Source organism: Alosa alosa, chromosome 7, assembly GCF_017589495.1.
Source record: "Alosa alosa isolate M-15738 ecotype Scorff River chromosome 7, AALO_Geno_1.1, whole genome shotgun sequence".
In the NCBI taxonomy this organism is placed as follows: Eukaryota; Metazoa; Chordata; class Actinopteri; order Clupeiformes; family Clupeidae; genus Alosa; species Alosa alosa.
The window spans coordinates 12,861,997-12,881,353 of NC_063195.1; the positions used below are offsets into that span (position 1 = coordinate 12,861,997).

At 40.1% G+C, this 19,357-nt stretch overlaps 1 protein-coding gene across 1 annotated transcript; it reads left to right on the forward strand.

Annotated features, from left to right (window-relative positions):
• The first annotated feature begins 1,712 nt into the window (after positions 1-1,712).
• On the forward strand, positions 1,713-18,853 carry LOC125298236 (adhesion G protein-coupled receptor E3-like). Its single transcript, XM_048248942.1, has 14 exons — positions 1,713-1,788; positions 2,963-3,106; positions 3,424-3,440; positions 3,819-3,899; positions 4,090-4,270; positions 4,496-4,609; positions 5,710-5,891; positions 6,840-7,013; positions 7,158-7,364; positions 8,059-8,291; positions 10,250-10,310; positions 15,512-15,603; positions 15,799-15,961; positions 18,581-18,853. The coding sequence occupies exons 1-14, from the start codon at positions 1,713-1,715 to the stop codon at positions 18,659-18,661; spliced, it is 1,806 nt and encodes a 601-aa protein (XP_048104899.1). The 3' UTR covers positions 18,662-18,853.
• Positions 18,854-19,357: the final 504 nt, after the last annotated feature.

Consider the following 19,357-nt stretch of genomic DNA (forward strand, 5'->3'; position numbering starts at 1 on the left):
GGACAATAGATGCACATAGTAAATTATATAAAGTAGGCTTATTAAAATATGTAGCTTAGTCTAACTTTGAAAAAAATATTGAAGGGAATCCAGTCCAGTGCACATGTCTTTGGCAAGTAGCCTAGGCTACTACAGACACAGGTGAAAAACAGTCAGCCTCAGCAGTAAGCAAAACCACATATATACAGCCAGCTTCAAAAGCAAGCAGCCCAGACCCTAAAATTGGCCATTTATATCTTTGAAGGTAATTCACACACAATTATTTTTCTTTCGCCAAAATATATTTGGTAACTTCTGTAGACATCCAAAATGGGGTGGGGGTTAAAATTAGTAGGAAAAAAAACTATTGCATAAACAGTCATATATATCTTTTTGCCGTGGTATAGTCTTAAGTTTCATTTAGATGTCTTGAAAAGGTCTTAAAAGTCTTTAAATTTGCACTTGGAAAATGTGCAGATACCCTGAGAAAGACCGTTGGTTAGCTAGCTCATTTAAAATATCCTAAACTTTTTTTGACCCTGCCTTTAAAAAAATCGGAATTGAGAATCGCTAGGAACCGGAATCGAAATAAGAAATCGGAATTGGAATCGGAATCGTTCAAATTCAAACGATACCCAACCCTAGTTGTTGTGTATGCTGATGTAAATAGATGTGTTTTCCTGTTTGTCACAACTTATAAGTCAGTAATTTCAATTTTATTTGATTACGTTTTAGGTTAAGTATTGCACTTTGCTACATTTCACATCCCATCAGTTACTGACAAAAAAGTAAATAAATAAGACTAATGAAAACCGAAAAGGAGAAGAAAAAAATCGGGTCCTGAACCAATAAAGGGACAATGACCAGCATGTAGGGCATGAATCAAGCTAGCGCCAAGTCTTTCTGAAAGCAATGAAGATGCAGGTGGATCTTGAAATACCTCAGATTACAAGTGTATTTTCTGGGTTGTCTCAGTATGTTTTTAGCACTAACAATTGAGGACATATTCCTCTCTCTTTTTCCTGTTTTTGCCTTTGCTTTTTGTTAACCTGACTTGGCTTTCTTGGAGAAACACATGCACCAGCAGCACACCAGTGGCGGTCCACTACTAGCAATGCTCAACTGTAAAAAAAAAAAAAATACGAAACCTTATGAATCGTTGTGCAGGCGGACTAAACCGTTTTGCACTTTAGCAAGGGGGAGTGAGAGTGACCTTAGACAGTCTTCATCTTTTTGTATACAAAATTCAGTCAGTCAAACTTTACATTTCGTCATACATTCATTTTGACATTTAATTTGGATATTAAAATATTCAGGTAAAATTAAATATATTCCAGACTTTTCAAGGAATAGTCACATATTAAGACACGCTATTAGGAGGATATTAAGTTTTTATTATGTTCAATACGGTGTGTTAGCAGTTTTTTCCTTGTCCATTTCTCTGAGCTGTAGAAAACAACCCATGAATTGATTTCTAGTCCCTCTTAACGTTATAATCTTCCATTTCTGCAATGTATTTTCTGCAATCAATTTGGATTCACTACATATAGGCTACACAAATGTACATACAAAGTACTACATACATTGATTTGCAAAACACTAAAAATATTTCTCTCCTTTAGACACCGAAATCTCAGATAATGTCTCCTCCTTGCAATTCCAAGCCACGGCCAACCAAAATACCACACCTATGAACTAATTGATCAAATGCAACTACCGGGTGAAAAACCACTATGGTGCATAACTGTAAACTCGACCATCAGTCCTCTAGCCCCGATGACCTCAGACCCTTCTCAATTGAGATTGGGAGTGGGTCTGGAAAGGGTTAATTGATTCATGACTTCCAAATCAATTTAAATTGGTGCATTAAACTCTTTCTAAATAATTGTGCAGCAATCTTGTAAACAAAGTTTTTAAATGCAGCTATTTACTCAATCCAAAAGAAAATACACGTCCATGCCGGAGTAGAGATTTTAATTACATGCCCTGGTTTTAGGAACATTGAAAATGGGAGTCAATGGCTTCTTGGCCAGACGGACCTGCAGTGCAAATCCCTTTTACCCTTTTTTGTCTCCACAAATCTTTTCACGGCATATTCTATTTAGAAATTATATTCTGCTCTGATTTACAGTGCAAAATGCAGCATTTGGAAATGGATAGATTTTGAGTGTATTTTACGGAGAGAAAGGTTTGGCCTTCTGTATTGTGTTTGGTCAGTATATTGTTGTACTCTAAATCCTCTTATCCTATTTGAACAATATCTCTGAAAACAGAATCAAGTGTATATCCTAAGTTATATCCTGAGAAAACATTTTTTGTGTTGTTTTTTGTCAAATGTATTTTGCCTTCAGTACATTTGTGTGTAACTGATTCAACCATAATCAGATCATTAACGGACGTGTTTGTGATATGACAGCAAAATTAAAAATTAGTGTATAGTTTTGACTGAAGTGTTTAATTAAGCAAATTATTTGAGGGATTCTGCTTGGGTGTTGTGTTGTGTTGATTGTGTGTAGTGTTTCGAAAAAACAGGCCCATTTTTCGATATTGTGCTTAAAGGTGCTATAAGCGATGCAGGGTAACGTCACTTCTGTTGACGTTCAAACAAAACATAGAGCTAACTTGCTACTCCCTCCCCCTCCCTCCCGGGCAATTGAAACTCTCCCAAACGCGCATGTCGTTGGTGAGATGCTGGAACAATTTGTTATGATTTTATTGGCAAGTTTTGTCTAAGTTGTTTTGTGGCCGTTTTTGGAGCCTAGGCTGTCCACAGAGACTGCATTTTTGTACAGTGTATTCGGGGCACATGCAGCTAGCAGATGGTGAAGTGATGTTTTAGAAAAAAAAATTAGCTTAGAAACTGTGTTACATCGCTTATAGCACCTTTAAACAATTGAAAAAAAGACCTGCAATGTGTTCCCTAAACTAGTGTTGAAACTGAACACTGAAATGTGTGTGTGTGTGTGTGTGTGTCTGACTGCAGTGTCACAGGTTGAAGCGTGTGGCACATTAGCTCAGGTATGTCCTGTGTCATCCATATGTGTCCGCACCGAAGAGGGATTTTACTGTGAATGCCAAAACGGTACCATACCCAGTATCACTGCAGGCAAAACATTGGTTTGCAAAGGTAACATTGCAATAAGTGTTTGATTAGATACACATTGGTCATTTAGTAGTAATGTGCACGTTAGGAAGTGAAATATGCACACACAAACACATTCTGGCCTTAAGAGTTTATAGCATTTTAGAAGCAACCTCTCTATTTACAAATTGCCCATATTTTTGATCAAAGCATAACAGTTGCAACATTCATAGATAAACTTAGACTGGATTGATTGATTTATTGATCTGTATAAGAACTGGTAGAATCTCATCTTTCTTTTTCCCTCTTGGATCTCAACTCCTGTCTTCATGACCATCTGAATGTTTCCATCTCATGTTCAGATCTTCACAGCAGTGAGGTACATCTTTATCTATCTTTCTCTCATAACATGGCTGACACTAAAATATTGGTCAGATTCACTGGCTTCAGATTTTAAACCAAGATTGTGTCTGGCTTGCACTACATCACAAATGTGTTTCCTGTATATTTCAGTGTGTACTGTATGTACTCCTACCGCTTTTGTAGTGTACAATGGAACCAACATATATTTAAAAGTAGAAGATTAGTTTAAATCGTGCACCCAACAAGAGAGGTCTGTGGTCCCCAGATATCAATGAAACCAAATATGAAAAATTGTTTATATTATATACCAATCAAAATGCACTTCTCATAAGTAAAGTTTTAAAAATGAACAACAACAAAAAAAATCACCTTCATGTATATTTTTTCCTCATAGGGAACGTCGCCTGAGGCTCAATTTAACAATCTGAACAGTGTTGTCAAGAATTTGACGGATGATGTTGTTTTAGAGCCATACGTGAGTATGTGTTGTTGCATCACATATTTGGGACTTTAACAGGCACAGTGTGCTATGATGAAGCCCTGCTCAGTCATTTCTGCATGGATAGGACTATTTGTTGGTTGACTTGCTTATTAATAAATATTTAGGTCAAACAAAAGCTTTGCCAACCTGTATCCTGTGTGTGTTTGCTGTCACTTACCTGCAGGTTGTGTCGTCCTTACTGGAGAGATTACAAGATGCCCTTACTGAGGTGCAACAGGATACCAGTGGAAAGAAGCTGGTGGTCTTGGGTGATGCCATGCTGCAGTCCACCGAAAAGCTGGTGGGGGCCCTGGTGGAGCCCACGACCACAAATGCCAGCAAAACCCTGATGACCAAAACTATGGGTGTGCAGTCTTACCCTCTGTCTCTCTCTCTCTCTTACTTCCTCTCGTTATTTCTATTCTAATACATCTCTCTTTCTTTCTCTCTATGTTTCATCTTTCCAATTTACACTCTATGTTTTATCATTAAGTAAAAACTTTCGTCATTATTGGAATCTGGAAACACACTTCAGATTAATATTAATAACAAACTTGTTGTAAATAGACATGATCTTTTTTATCTTTCAGAAGTACAAACCTTTACCATCGGAAAGGACTATAAGAGCAATATGAGTGCCAATGTTGAAAATAAGAATAACTCTTTGGATTTAGACCTTGTTGGTATTGCAAGGAACAACAATGGTATATTCATGACTTTTCATCTCAATCTATATTTAATGTGGATTTGTGTTGTTTAGGTTAGAACATTCAAAAATAATACAGAAATAGCAACAGAAAGTGGAGAAATAACCATTTTGACATAATGACATAAATACCATACAGTATGGTGCACAGTCAGCAATAACATTCAATACTCCTCTAAGATGGCACACATTCCGAAATTCGCGTTTAAAAGATCAAATTTATGACGTTGGTGGCGACACCTATAGACTAGGTGCACGAAAGGCTTTTCATGTATTTCCGGTGGAGCGTTAACTGTGTTGTAACGACATCTTCTGCTCCTTACATATTCACTTTGACACTGAATATCTTGTTTGCCCAATAATAACAATTTTACCACCTTCCTTCTTTATCGTGACGATTCCCTGGTGCAACACCTAACTGGGTCGGTGTAGACACAAATTATATTAACAATAGCGGCAGGTTCAAACACATCTGGCTCCACCGGAAATAAACCACGTTGACGTTGGTGTGTTGAGAACTGAAAACTGGCAGAATTCTCCTTTTGATACCTTATTTGTATTTGTATATTAGGGCAATTCCATGGAAAATTACATTTTTTTGTAACATCCATAACGCCAATAAAATGTGATGGTATGGTATAATGTGAATGATTACATGAAATTTGAGCATTTGCTATTTTTGGCTGAAGAATGTAAATGAGAAAAAATGCACAAAAAATGAATAGTAACATTCACATCTTACAAATGTCAAGGCATTTCACTGGCGTTATGGATGTGACAAAAAGTCCATTTTCCGTGGAATTGCCCATTAACAATAGCGGCAGGTTCAAACACATCTTGCTCCACCGGAAATAAACCACGTTGACTCTTTTTGATACCTTATTTGTACTGCAATAGCGGCAGGTTCAAACAGAATTCTCCTTTTGATACCTTATTTGTACTGCATTTCATGTACAGATGTGAAAGATGTGATCTTTCCATATAATGAAGAGTGCACCAGCTTTGTTGATTTATATTGTAAACACATTATTGTAAATACATATATTGCAAAAGTTCTGTTCATGTTAAATCACACATCTAGCTGTGTTTCTCTGTTAGGATCTGCCGCTGTGGCCTTCACAAACTTCAAGAACTTGAGTTCAGTTCTGACAGCAGACCTCTTCTACACTGTCAATGATACAAAGAAGACCATGATGTCGGCAGTTCTGAGTGCCTCCCTACCAAAAACCCCACACAAAGTCCTGCCAAATCCAGCCAACATCACAATGAAACACATCCAGGTCAGTCTCAGTCAGCATCACCTTCATATACATCAGTCAATAGTGATGGGCAAAGCTAGGCAGTGATGTTTTTTTCGTTTCACTAAATGACGTGCTCATTTTACTAAATGTACCTTGACTTTTTTAGACTGTGTACATTTAGTAAATTGTGTGTTTGTTATCATGTGCTCATTATACTAAATCATGGGTTCATTTTACTACATGATGCGCTAATTTTACTAAATTGCATGCTCATTTTACTGAAGCTAGCGCACATTATATATGATATACATTATATATTGATATACAACAAAAAATGAAGGGTACTGTAAGTGATGTAGGTAACAACACTTCTGTTTACGTTCAAACAAAACAAGCTCGCCCCTCCCTCCCCCTTCCTCCTGTGCAACTAAAACTCTCCTGAACACACCTCCTCGAAGATTGGCTGGAACAGTTTGTTACATTTCATGGCCCAGGTTGGATTAGGCTGTTTTTGTTGCCTGGGCTGTACACAGAGACCGCATGTTTTACGGTGTATTCAGGGGACAGGCAGTTAGCATATGGTGAGGAGATGTTTGCTGTATGTAGCAAAACAGTTTTTAAGCTGACAAACCGCATAACATCTTCCTGATTTTGTGATGTGGAAACCATAGCAACAGTGAAATCTGCTGGCTGTTAGTGTTAGAAATCATAGTCTAGTCCTAGTCCAAATCCAGCAACTGTTAAATTGTGTGCTTCTTGGTGTTACTGGTCTTTGTTAACTTAATACATATCAACATTAGTGTAATCTTTTTGAGGCAGTCTCAAACACACAAACACACAGAGCTCGGCCTTACTGGCTTCTGTTGAGCTCTATTCATGTTACTGGGATGGCAACATTTTCTTCCCTGTTTGAAGATGCTTTATATTGCTTTATCTGATGTCTTTGTAATGTTTGTTTTATTTGTTTTGTGTTTTGGGGGTGGGTAGAGTCTGGACCCTCAGGGTGTGCTCTCCTGTGTGTACTGGAATGGCAGCGCCTGGGCGGTAGACGGCTGTGATGTCACCCAGACCAACGCCACCCACACCGTCTGCACCTGTGTGCATTTCTCCACCTTCGCTCTGATCATGCAGGTGCAGCGACCTCCGGAGGCGAAGGCGGAGGTAAGCAAATACAAAAGGGTTTTCCCAGTTCACTGTATACAGAAACACATTTTTTTAATAGTATACAGTACACAGAACATGTCAAAGTGGAGATTACACAATGTTATTGAGTAATGCTCTACAACATTTTACCTCATCTCTTAGACAAAACAGATGATGGCGTTACTGAATACGATCGTTGTTTCTATTGGGTTGGGGTTCTTGACCCTGGCCGTGATGGCCTTTGCCCTCTGTCGATGGAAACCCCAAGTGAACAACACGACTCGTCTGAACCTCTGCATCAGTCTGCTGCTCGCTCACCTCCTCTTCCTGCTCGTCCAGGAGTTCATCCACTTCATCCACCCTCACAAGGTGATTGCATTTAAAAACGGCATTTCATTTTCAACATTTACACATTATGCCAACATTTTGCGAGAGATGCCAGTTTTCCTTCAGCTAATTGGATGACAATCATATCCTTATACCAAAATCATCTGCAGCACAGACAGACACAAAAAAACACACCGTTATTTCATAACAAGTAATTCATAGTCAATGATGTCACTCTGTCTAAACGGCTAGCTGACCACCTATATTTTAAATTTGAAGTTCCATTCTGGGTTGTGCTACCACCATGGAGCACAGAAACAGTGCTGGTTAAGGTGATCAGTGATCTAAGGATGATCATGGATGCCACTACATTTTATATTTTAGTACTTTTAGACACATATGTTGCATTTGATGCAGTGGACCATGGCATCCTGATTAACAGGTTACAGTATTGAGTTGGCTCTCCTGGTTCAGTGCTGACTTTGTTTAGGATATACTGTATCTGTCTGGCAGATCACTCCTCAGCTAACAGTAATATCACATGCGGAGTACCACAAGGTGCCATTCTGGGACCTGTGCTATTTAGCCTCTACATTTTGCCATGAGGAGACATCGACAAAAAACACAGGATTAATATGCATAGCTATGGCAATTACACATGTGCTATACATGCAAAACCACCCGCTGAATCATGACATGTAACTTAATATTTATTTCCTGTCTATGCTGTGTGCAGATTGTTTGCAAGGTGCTCTCAGGAGTTCTTCACTACCTCTTCCTGAGCAGTTTCACGTGGATGCTCCTGGAGACTATATGGCTTTTCCACACTGTCCTCAGGCTCAAAGACATCAGATCCCCACAGGGGCTGGGACCTCACTGGGGATACCAGTGCCTGATTGGTTATGGAGGTCCCTCGGCTGTTGTTGCTGTTTCAGCTGGAATTATGCCGGATGGCTATGGGAGTGACAGGTGATAATTAAGGATAATTCTATCAAATTTCTTTCCAGAGATAATAACACGTAGTTACAGCTCAAAATGGACAGGCCATGGCTAGTCAGAACACACTCCTCCCCCCTAGTGCCTCCTGGCTATGGGAGTGACAGTATGCAAGCGTGTATTAAAGATACAGTCCACAACTCCAACACACTTTCTGTCACATTCAGTGAATTGCACATTTTGAGGTAACACGTGAGCAACGTTTCCCGGCATAATGATTGTAAAGACGGATATGGAATAAGCAATGAAGTTTCATTAGCAAGCTAATTAGGTATGAGTTAAAAGACTTGACTTGTCATCACAAAAAAGCCAAAACTACTGTATATTTCTGTGCATTTGTGGAGATAAAGGTGCAGTCAGTGACTGTACACAATTTCAAGCCCATTATATGTTTTGTTAGCCTCGTGAGACCATCCTGATCTTGCGAGCATCAGTTTTCCACTCGCAGATCAGTATGGCGTCTATGCGGTACAGAAAAGTTTTAGCAGTTTGCCAAACGAACGGCCAATCAGTGTTGGTTTTGAGGCAGGTTTAGGTGTGACGCAACGAACAACATGACGGCATCCACAGATGAGATGAGCGTAGCTATCTCGCCAGTTTTATCCGAATTAGAAAGTATTCCTGGGGAAGCTGTGAAGCTATGAGTCTCAGCCATGCAGCTGGGAGGAATGAATGACACAGACATCCTTCACGGCCAATTCCAGTCCGTAATGGAGGAATATACTTTCTTCAGAAGTGTAGGGCCTACCGTGAAAACTTGGTGGGGATTGTCGTTGATGAGGTTAATGTCACATACAAATGGTAAGTTTAAAAACGTTAACATTAGTTATGTTTTCTAACTAAATTGAATGCTAAATGAAGGCACTAGAAGAACACTTTGTTCATCTGATTGGTTGATTTGGCCCATCGATAACCAACATTAAAGTTCCCAGATGGACATGCAGAGCAAATGCGAAGAAGCATCCATCTGGCGGAGTCAGGTTAATGTTTTGTCACATTTAACAGTTATTTCATCATGATCAGCTAGTTGCCTGTTCCATGAGAACACTGTAAAAGACACGGTCTCTGTAGGCGACCCAGACTCTGAAAACTGAAAACAAACAAAGTAGGGTGCGGTCTGTCCCCAAACAAAAATTAAAACCCTGTGTGGGGTTTCTTTGGGAATACTGAAGGGAGGGGTAAGCTAGATCCCTGGTGGATTTTGTTTGGTCCTTGATTAAAAATGAAATACACATAGTTTTGGACAAAACATAAACAGGTGTGATTCCTGCAGAATTGCTGACTGCATCTTTAATTAACATGGTGAGTTTAGCCTGGGTGGGTAGTACCTACACAACATACCTGAAAGTACCACAAAGGAGTTTTTCTCTTTTTTTTCAATTCTTTCCAAGAATGTTGGGAGTCATGGGACACTGTGGAAACATAAATGAAACCAGAATATCATCTGCAAATTGCAACCCATCCTTAGTTGCAAAATAGCATACAGTATGTCAAGATATACCCCTACTCCCACACAGTGTACAACATTTAGAATTCTCTCCTAGCCCATTTGTGGCTTGATATCATCAAACTACCTTAATTTGCCTATATGTATTACTTAACGTGTATCCCATTTTTCTTTTTGTTTGAACATATTCTGTGGTATTGGCTGTTTTGATCATAAAGCTCATTTATAGTCTAGTTATAATACATTTTTTGAATGAGAAGTAGACTCCTAAAACTTCCTTAGCACTAATGTGTTTTTTTTCTAGAATTTTATAAGCAAGGTATTTATCAGTAACCAATTTATTTTATTTTAATTATTAGTATTTTAACCATTTTAGTGTTGTGTTAAATTTGATGATGGCAAAATTCTGTTAGGTTCATGTAGGGTTTTGGATCATAAAATTGTATGTATCAACATACCAGTAATTTAAGTTCTACCTTTATAGGTGCTGGTTGAACAGAGAATTCACCTGGAGTTTTCTTGGTCCTGTGTGCTTCATCCTTGGAGTGAGTTTGGAAGTTAAAACAAACAAACAGTGCATTAGGGGGACAAATAGAGGATGGTTGTGGGGCAACTATAGCTAGCCTCCAGCTAAAAGGCAGCCATATGCTAGCTGGTGTAACCCACTTCTAGTGAATTATGCTAAGCTAGGCTAACAGTGTCAGACTGGGTTATTGCACGCACAAAGAAGAGAAGAGTATGTATCCTCTTAATCTAACACTGGAGTGGATGGCAAATAAGCTAATTACCCAAAATGTTGGCATGTTCCTTTAAATTCTTACCTTGTGGCCCTATTTGGGGGCCAAGCAGCGAAGCTGCGTGGCAACCCATAGTGATTCTAGCTTTTCCTATTATTATTATTATGACCGCTGCGAAGCGAATTATGAACAGGCAAGATGGAGGTGGGCTTGTATAAAATGAATTTTACATGTGAAATCTATGAACTAATCATGTTTTGGTACTTGTTGTCTAGCAGATACCAGTGAGAATTGAGTGTGGATAATGCAATTTAGTGAGACAGTTAGAATCATATAGGCTTTTCAGAGTGATTTATTTTTGTGGAAAAAATGTGCTGGACTGGGCGGCGGTCATATTTTGTACCACTCTGTGGTACATCTAGTTATTTAACATCTTACTTTAGTTATTTGTCATCTTTGCTGCCATCTTTAGGGGAAAGTCCGTAGGAGTCGATTGCCAAGTGTGTTTGAAATTACAATTTTATTCGCCGTTTAAAAAAAAAAAAAAAAAAACATAGACCAGTATTTCTTTTGAAATTGAAATGAAGTTGTATGGACTGGACTATTTTTTTTTTTTTTTTTTAAACGGCGAAGAAATTGTGAACTTTCCCCTAAAGATGACAGCAAAGATGACAACATTTCCGGAAAGGTACTGGCTTGATGAAATTCATTCTGGACTCTCTATCCGACCACATAAAGACCTCGGGATACTTCGGTTTGGCTTTAGGGACCCTCTACTCACTACCACGTAAGTGTAATGTTTTTTGGAACTGTAGAAGAGGTATAAAAATAGCGTTTTGTAGTGGCGAAATAATATGCCCTTCTCACTTCCACGCTAACGAGTTTTGACTAAAAACGGTAACATCAAACTTTCTTAAAACACATCAGAATGACATGATTTGGATGTCAACTCAACGTATGTACTCCCAATCATCCGTAAATTGATCTAAAGTGCATTTTACTCCAGATAATTCCTTTAAGGAAGAAGGTACGGCCCCACCCACCAAATTCTAAGACTTTATCATACTTGCTGTAGCGCCACCAACAGGCCAAGGCGCAAACTTTCCAAAAGTTTCACAGGTCTCAAATTTTGTCCGTTTCTCACGAAACTTGACACACATGATCTTCAGACCAAGCCTCACAAAAGTTAGGAGTCAGATTTTTCAATTACAAAAGTATCGGCAGGTGAGCGCCAATCAAATATGGCGGCGAAGCTGCCACACAGGAAGTCAGCTCATATCTCTTCAGTGCCTTGACTTATAAATTCCAAACTTGGTACATGCCATCAGGGCATGGCCCTGACCACGCACACCAACTTACGTGCCACTAAGTTTTACCCTGTAGCGCCACCAACAGTTCAAATTTTTGAAAGCAAGAAAACCTTCAGAGACCACAAACTTTAACCGATCTTGACAAGAATTGACCTGTCGCTAAGCCCCGCCCCCCATTGTTACCGTGTGAAAACTCGGACAAACAAACCAGACTTGATTAGAAATACATTGTGGACAATGGCAGCTGACAGTATATGAAAGCAGTCTTTGAGGACGTTTTGATCGATAAGAGGATTTACTTTCCTCCAGAAGCTATCAAAAGGGACTTAATTATGCTATGGAGGGGTGTATTCAAAACTTTAGAATACATACAAGGTGACAAGCAGTTGTATGAAGTAGCCGTGCAAATCACCGCGGCAAAAAACACTGACGTTAATGCTAGCTAGCTAGCTAGTGGAAGATTGATACTAAGATATGTTAGGTTACGTTAATATTTGATGTAGTAAGAATATAATAGTTGGTTAATGAGCATTTTCATCTTGGGATTTAACAGGGAACCTGTGCCCACGTTGTTGGCTTAGTAGCCTACATTACGTTGAGCTGTTGCAAACGCGAGAGACGTCCTGTAGGCTACTGCTGATGAAAATATACCCCGTTTTCTAGCCTCTCGGGGTACCAGCTATCAGAATTACACGTCCCCCATGCAAAACGTTTGACCATGGTTATCCGTCGGGTTTTTTTTGAGTTAATAAACTCCATAAATAACCATTAACTTGTCATTTTATGCCTGCTCCCTGTTGTTTCCTATGGAGTTGTCCGAGCTGATGTCCGAGTCCCATTGAGGCTGGACTGTCATTGGCTCATCAGCGTTCTAAGGGTGGCGCTTAGCGACAGGTCAGTTGGCACATATGATTTTTAGACAAAGCCCAACAAAAGTTACTGGTCAGATTTCTGACCACTAGTGCGGCGCTAGAGAAACAGGAAGTGAACTCGCATGTCAGCAACCCTTTCACAAATCTTGAAAGCGTCAGCAACCCTTTCACAAATCTTGAGGCGTCAGGGCATGACGATGACCACGCACACCAATTTCCACACCTTTGGGTTTAAGCCTCTAGTGCCACCAACAGGTCAAAATTCATAATTTTCATCAGAGTAACAGGAAATGAGCTCATATCTCAGCAACCCTTTCATGTATTGAAACCAATCTCGGTACATGGACTTGAGACCACATCCTGAGGACGCACAATCAATTAAGTGACCGATGACCACAAGGGGCGCTATAATTCGCAACACTTTCTTGTATCGACACCAAATTTGGTACATGGACTTGGGACACCATCCTGAGGACACCGAAAAACCTTTCGACTTTCAACCACTAGGGGGGCACTAAAGTTACAGGAAATTAGCTAATATCTTGGCAAGGCTTTCAGATATCGGAAGCTAACTTGGTTCATGGACTCGGGACCACATCCTAAGGACGCACAATACATTTAGTCACCGTTGACCACAAGGGGCGCTATATAGTTAGCCACACTTTCTCGTATCGACACCAAACTTGGTACGTAGACTCAGGACCACATCCTGAGGACGCACAATAAATTTAGTCACCGTTGACCACAAGGGGCGCTTTAATTAACAACACTTTCTCGTATCGACACTAAACATGGTACGTAGACTCGGGACCACATCCTGAGGACGAACAATAAATTTAGTCACCGTTGACCACAAGGGGCGCTATAATTGGCAACACGTTCTCGTATCGACACCAAACTTAGTACGTAGACTCAGGACCACATCCTGAGGACGCACAATAAATGTAGTCACCGTTTACCACAAGGGGCGCTATAATTAGCCACACATTCTCGTATCGACACCAAACTTGGTACGTAGACTCGGGACGATATCCTGAGGACGCACAGTACATATAGTAATGTTTGACCACTAGGGAGGCGCTAGAGGAACAGGAAGTGCAGTGCAGTTCAGAGACCCTGGGCAATGGGCAAGTGGTGCAGTAGAGACCTTTAGGCAATTGGCAGGCGAAGCAATTGAGACCTCGGCAATGTCAAATTTATCTGCCATCTCGGCGGCTAAAGTATCTGCAAAGAGCTTGGCCCCCTCATTGCTGCGAAGGCAGCTATATTTTAAGTTTTTTTGCACATCATTTACTTATGAGGGCACTGTTCCCACATACTTTGGTCCATCAAATGCTTGACCCCATAGAATTCTCGGATAGTCAGAGTGACTGTGTTATGTACTAGCAAAGAGTAACAGAGGCAGATGTTGTTTTTTCTTTCAGCCAGTAACATACATCCCTGGAACTGCCCACATTTGGGCCCTCTAGGTCACCTGAAGTGGCCTTTAAACACAATTGAGTCCTGGAACCAGGTCTTGTGAAGCTGTGATTTAAAGAAGATCATTTTAGAGTAAAATATGATTTTTTAACACATTTATTTGTGCGGGAATATCTATGCGTTTAACTCAGTGTCATGTTCAGAAAACTTTTAGGCACAGTATGCTGTGCCATTTGACTGATTGAGTGGCCACATCAATTGTCATCATCATCAGCAGCATGACTCTGTGAACCCGTTAATTATGAAGCTACGTTTGCCGCGCTATAGGCCTACATTCTCCTTCTGATCACTTGTCCCTCTGCCATGTAATAGCCTACGTTTGCTTACTTCTCGTCACTAAAGTTCAAACTGTTGCTGACATAGGCTACCTGAATGTCGGGTAGGCTAGAGCACATTTCTGCACAATTAACATCCCGTCTTTACCTGCCCCAACTTCTGCATGCACTTCATTTATCAATTTTGACACGCTCACTGACTTTTGGCTGAACCAATGTGGGATGGGTGGGGTGTGATAAGAGTTGCCAGTCTAGAGCCTGTCTAGTGTCAGTATAGAAATTGTACTAATGGGCCGATTTTGATTTATTTAAAAAAACGATAACAAATACTAATTTAATTTGAACGGCCCAAAAGGTATGCCAGCCCACAGGGAAGTGGCCAGTCCAGCCCTGTAAGTGTCTACTCCTCAGCTACAAGAATATCTGATTCTCATTGTCGAGGCATGCTCTAAACTCGAGTTATTGTCAATCAAAGCTGGGTTGTCTGATTGACAGCTTGTTTGCCCAATTCCCAGTGATTGCTTATATCTCGAGAACCATTGGTTGCTTAGACACATGGGTGGGCTCTAATTAACAGTTCTCATGAACATGCCGGTGTGCGTCAACATAACTTTTGTCAAGGCAAACAGCTTCCAGCACATGCTAATCACTGAAAAATAAGTTTGCAAACTGTTTGTTTCTAATTCTTTGCTTTTGTATGAGCTGAATTATACAAACGTATTATGAATGAAACAACATGAATATTCCATTACTATGAGTTCTTACCAACATTTATGACGGGTTGGGATATTGCCATCCTTGTGTAACCCAGACTAAAAGTATAGAGACACAAAATTTTCATAGAAAGTTTTACATGTATCAAAGTCTCAGCTTTCAGATGATGTACTACTACTGATGTATTACTATAGAGCTTTATGACATGTTGCATAGAATTGATGTACAGTACAGGGGGTGGAAGGGGCCTGGGTATTGTAATGCTGTCGGTGCCGGGGATGTCAAGAGCTAACGTGTGACGAGATTAAAACCTAATTAATGAATGTCTGCATGCTTGTGTCACTTGTTAACCAAACTAGACAAACACTGTCCTCTTCTTCATCATCACCATCCTCCTTCACACTACCCTGTCACGGATGCAACATGGCCCCACACACAATAAACGAATCAGGTAAGGCAGCATCACACACTGAAAGTCCAGGGAGGATTTTATTAGGGCATGGCATATTTATATATAAACTAGGATACAACATCAGATATCACTTTGTGAAACAGAGACATTGTTAGTTTTATTTGGATTTTTTACATTAGCATTACTCTACTGGCAAAGATGATGTTGCAAAATCATATCTTACCATCTTTATAGGATGTTGGTGTTTAAAACCCTGATCCAGTCTTTAATCGTTGGTTTGCCTTGGATACTGGGATTCTTCACTGAAAGCAGCCAGGCCGTGGACGTGCTCTTCCTTGCACTCAACAGCCAACAGGGAACCTTCATCTTCCTGCTACACTGTGTTCTCAATGAGGAGGTAAGACTTTAGGCCCTAATTTGACAAAAAATTGACTAAGTTTGACTAAAAATTTGACTAAATGGGCAAAGTGCAAAGTCAGGCAAAATCATTTTGCTATTTTAACACCATGGAGAAGACCTTACAGGAAAACTCACATTTTTCACATATATCTCTCCACATAGATCTGTTTCTGTTTTTATCTCTGTGTACTACCAGACCGTGATTTGTTGGCACAATACCCATTATGTTGTATATTCTGTTGAGTCAACACAATACCAATAACATGCCACGCAATTGTTATAAAAACACTTTGCTTGTTGATAGCAACTTTGTTTTTGCCCATCATTTAAAGTAGGTTCAATAGAGACATGGGTCTTTTATTTATTTGTTTATTTATTTATAGCACATTTCACACCAATGCAGTTTTATGTATTTTACATAGACTACGGTAGAGCAGTTTCTTCAGCTTCGCTGCTTGGACCCCTAAGTATAGTAAAAGTAGTAAATATAAAAAAACATTAAAGCAAGCACTCATTTCTTGTATAGCGCCACCCAGTTACAAACGGAAAAGTAAAAATGATACACATACATTCACAGTAATCATACGTATGACACATACATACACAGTAGACATATGTACGCATGCATGCACATGCACACACACAGGCATATGCACACACACGCACACATACATGCACCCACACACATGCACCCATACAAACACATCTACATACACAAACATAAGCAATTAAGAATTTCTCAGAATTATGAACAGGCAAGATGGGGGTGGGGTTGTATAAAATTGTATTTTACATGTGAAATCTATGAACTAATCATGTTTTGGTTAGTACTTGGTTAAGAATCCTCCTTGGAAGAGTAGGTTCCTGCTGGAAGTAGTGTTGGTGGCCAGTAGGTGGCACTCTTCCCTGTGACCAAAAGCCACCAAACAAATATCAATCCCAATGTCCTATTGCAGTGACAGGGACACTGTTCTGCAGGAGATGTTTTCCTTTGCATGAATGTTAAATTGAAGTCCTGACTCACCATGGTTGTTTAAGATCCCATGGTACTTATCACAAAGAGTAAGCGGTTCCTTGATTTGCCACCAAACAAATATCAATCCCAATGTCCTATTGCAGTGACAGGGACACTGTACTGCAGATGTTTCATGAATGTTAAATTGAGGTCCTGACTCACGGCATCCCATGGCACGGTTGCCATGGTTATGTGCAGAATAATAGCAGTGTGTTTTAAAAAATTGACTAAAGCTCAAAATCCTTAGAATAGCTGTTAATTACATAATATCAATGCATTGGGAACAATGCACATTCAATTTCAAATCAAAACATGACCAAAATTGATCAAGTTTGTGTTATACCTTTACAGAAAGTGAAGAAAAAGGAATGTTAGGCTGTTCAAAAAAATAGCAGTGTTTGCAATTTTCTTTACAAACTCAAACATTTACTGTATAAACTGAAAAATGTCTCAATATTTTGCTTTTTTTTAATCACTGCACTAATATCTAGTTGCATTACCATTATTTCTGAGAATTGCTTCACATCTGTGTTGCATGGGGTCGACCAACTACTGGCACCTGTGAACAGGTATTCCAGCCCAGGACGATTGAATTACATTCCACAATTCCTCTGCATTTCTGGGTTTTTCCTCAGAAACAGCATCTTTCATGTCACCCCACAAGTTTTCCATAGGATTGAGGTCTGGGGATCGGGCTTGCCACTCCATAACATCAATCTTCATAGTCTGGAACCAAGACTTTGCTCGCTTACTGGTGTGTTTTGGGTCATTGTCTTGTTGAAACGCCCATTTCGAAGGCATTCCCTCTTCAGCATAAGACTAGCCTGGGTGTTCCCATGCTGCCTTGCACGCGATTTGATTCACGCTGCTAAGGCAGCCTGGAGACCATGGAGCAAATTTTCGCCTGAGATAGGGAACCAATCACAGAACAGGGGGGAAAGCAAGACGATGATGAGCTATGCACAGACGCATTTGATAGACATCCGTGGCACCCAATAAACGGATCTGGGCATTTTTTTCAAATACGAGAAAATTAACGTTTGGTTCCCAGACCACGTGTCATTGAGAAGTGGTGGCGCTAGCCAGGCTAGCATAAGACAACATGACCTCTTTAAATGTTGTGATGTATTGAAACTAATCCATGATCTCTGGTGTTCGATAAATAGGTCCAACACCACAATATGAGAAACATCCACATAACATGAATTGTGCATCACCATGCTTTACTGTCTTCACAGTGCACTGTGGCTTGAATTCAGTGCATGAGGGCCGCAGACAGTTTTTCTAACGACCCATATGCACCGAATTCAAGCCACAAGTCATATTTTGTACCGCTCTGCGGTACATCTAGTTAATCCCCTTTTTACTCTCAGCAGTGTTGTATTGTCATTAGAATGTGACATACAATGTTAATTATATAACATATCATGGAGATGGCAATGCCCCGATATAATAATCACACACACTTCTTTCACACACACACACACACACACACACACACACACAGAGACAGAGAGGGAGAGAGAGGCTGTTGTAGCCTGTGTACATAGACACAAACAGAGACACACACACTTACTGTACCTTTTCATCCTATCTATCCAGGTGCGACAGCAGTTCTGGAGTTGCTGCTGCAGGAGAATGAGAGAGAAGGAGACTGGCAAAGTGGTGTCCTCTACAATGTAACTTAAAATTTCCATCCATGTTCTCTTCATTAATGAGAGTACACTATTAGTACACTTCCATTGCAGTTCACAACAACTACACCATTCCTTGTTTGAAATCATCAACTTACTTTCATTCTCCTATTCATTTTTTGTGATACTTTATTATGACCGTCGTGCAGCGAAGCGGCGGTCATATAGGTTTAGTCAGATTTTTTTTTTCATTCTCTTTTTCGCATGGCCAATTTTCCGTCAAGGATTCCCGGGACACTGAAAGACCGGGGTGCACGAAACTTGGTGGGCATGTCAGTGGCGGAACAAGTCAGAGCCGGGCCGGGGGCGGGGCACATGACCGGGCCCTTTATTAAACTCATCATAACATAATTTTACAACATAGGCTACACATGCCCGCAACAGCGGGTCTTACAAGCGTCAGCGCCACGGAGAGCAACTATGTAATTTTGAAGTCCATCGAACCTTCATGAAGTGTAACCAAGAGAACAACAACAAAAACATTAGGCTACATGACGCCTAATAATAAAACAACAATAATACGCAGCACTATTTGAAGGGCATATGACTCGTCCACGAGGCTCTGTGTATGTCCATTTTATTTGCTCTCTCATTCTCTATGGACAACATGGCAAGTCCACTCAGTCTCTCCTGTCCCACTGTGCTCCTCAAGTGGTTTTTAATGATCTTTAACTTGGAGAATGAG

Bases quoted from the DNA above. Each gene is read 5' to 3' on its own strand.
- LOC125298236 (XM_048248942.1), top strand. From the start codon at position 1,713: ATGGTGCATAACTGTAAACTCGACCATCAGTCCTCTAGCCCCGATGAC. The intron at 4,610-5,709 runs GTATATTCATGA...TTTCTCTGTTAG, and splicing joins TATTGCAAGGAACAACAATG to GATCTGCCGCTGTGGCCTTC. The intron at 10,311-15,511 runs GTGAGTTTGGAA...TAACCAAACTAG, and splicing joins CTGTGTGCTTCATCCTTGGA to ACAAACACTGTCCTCTTCTT.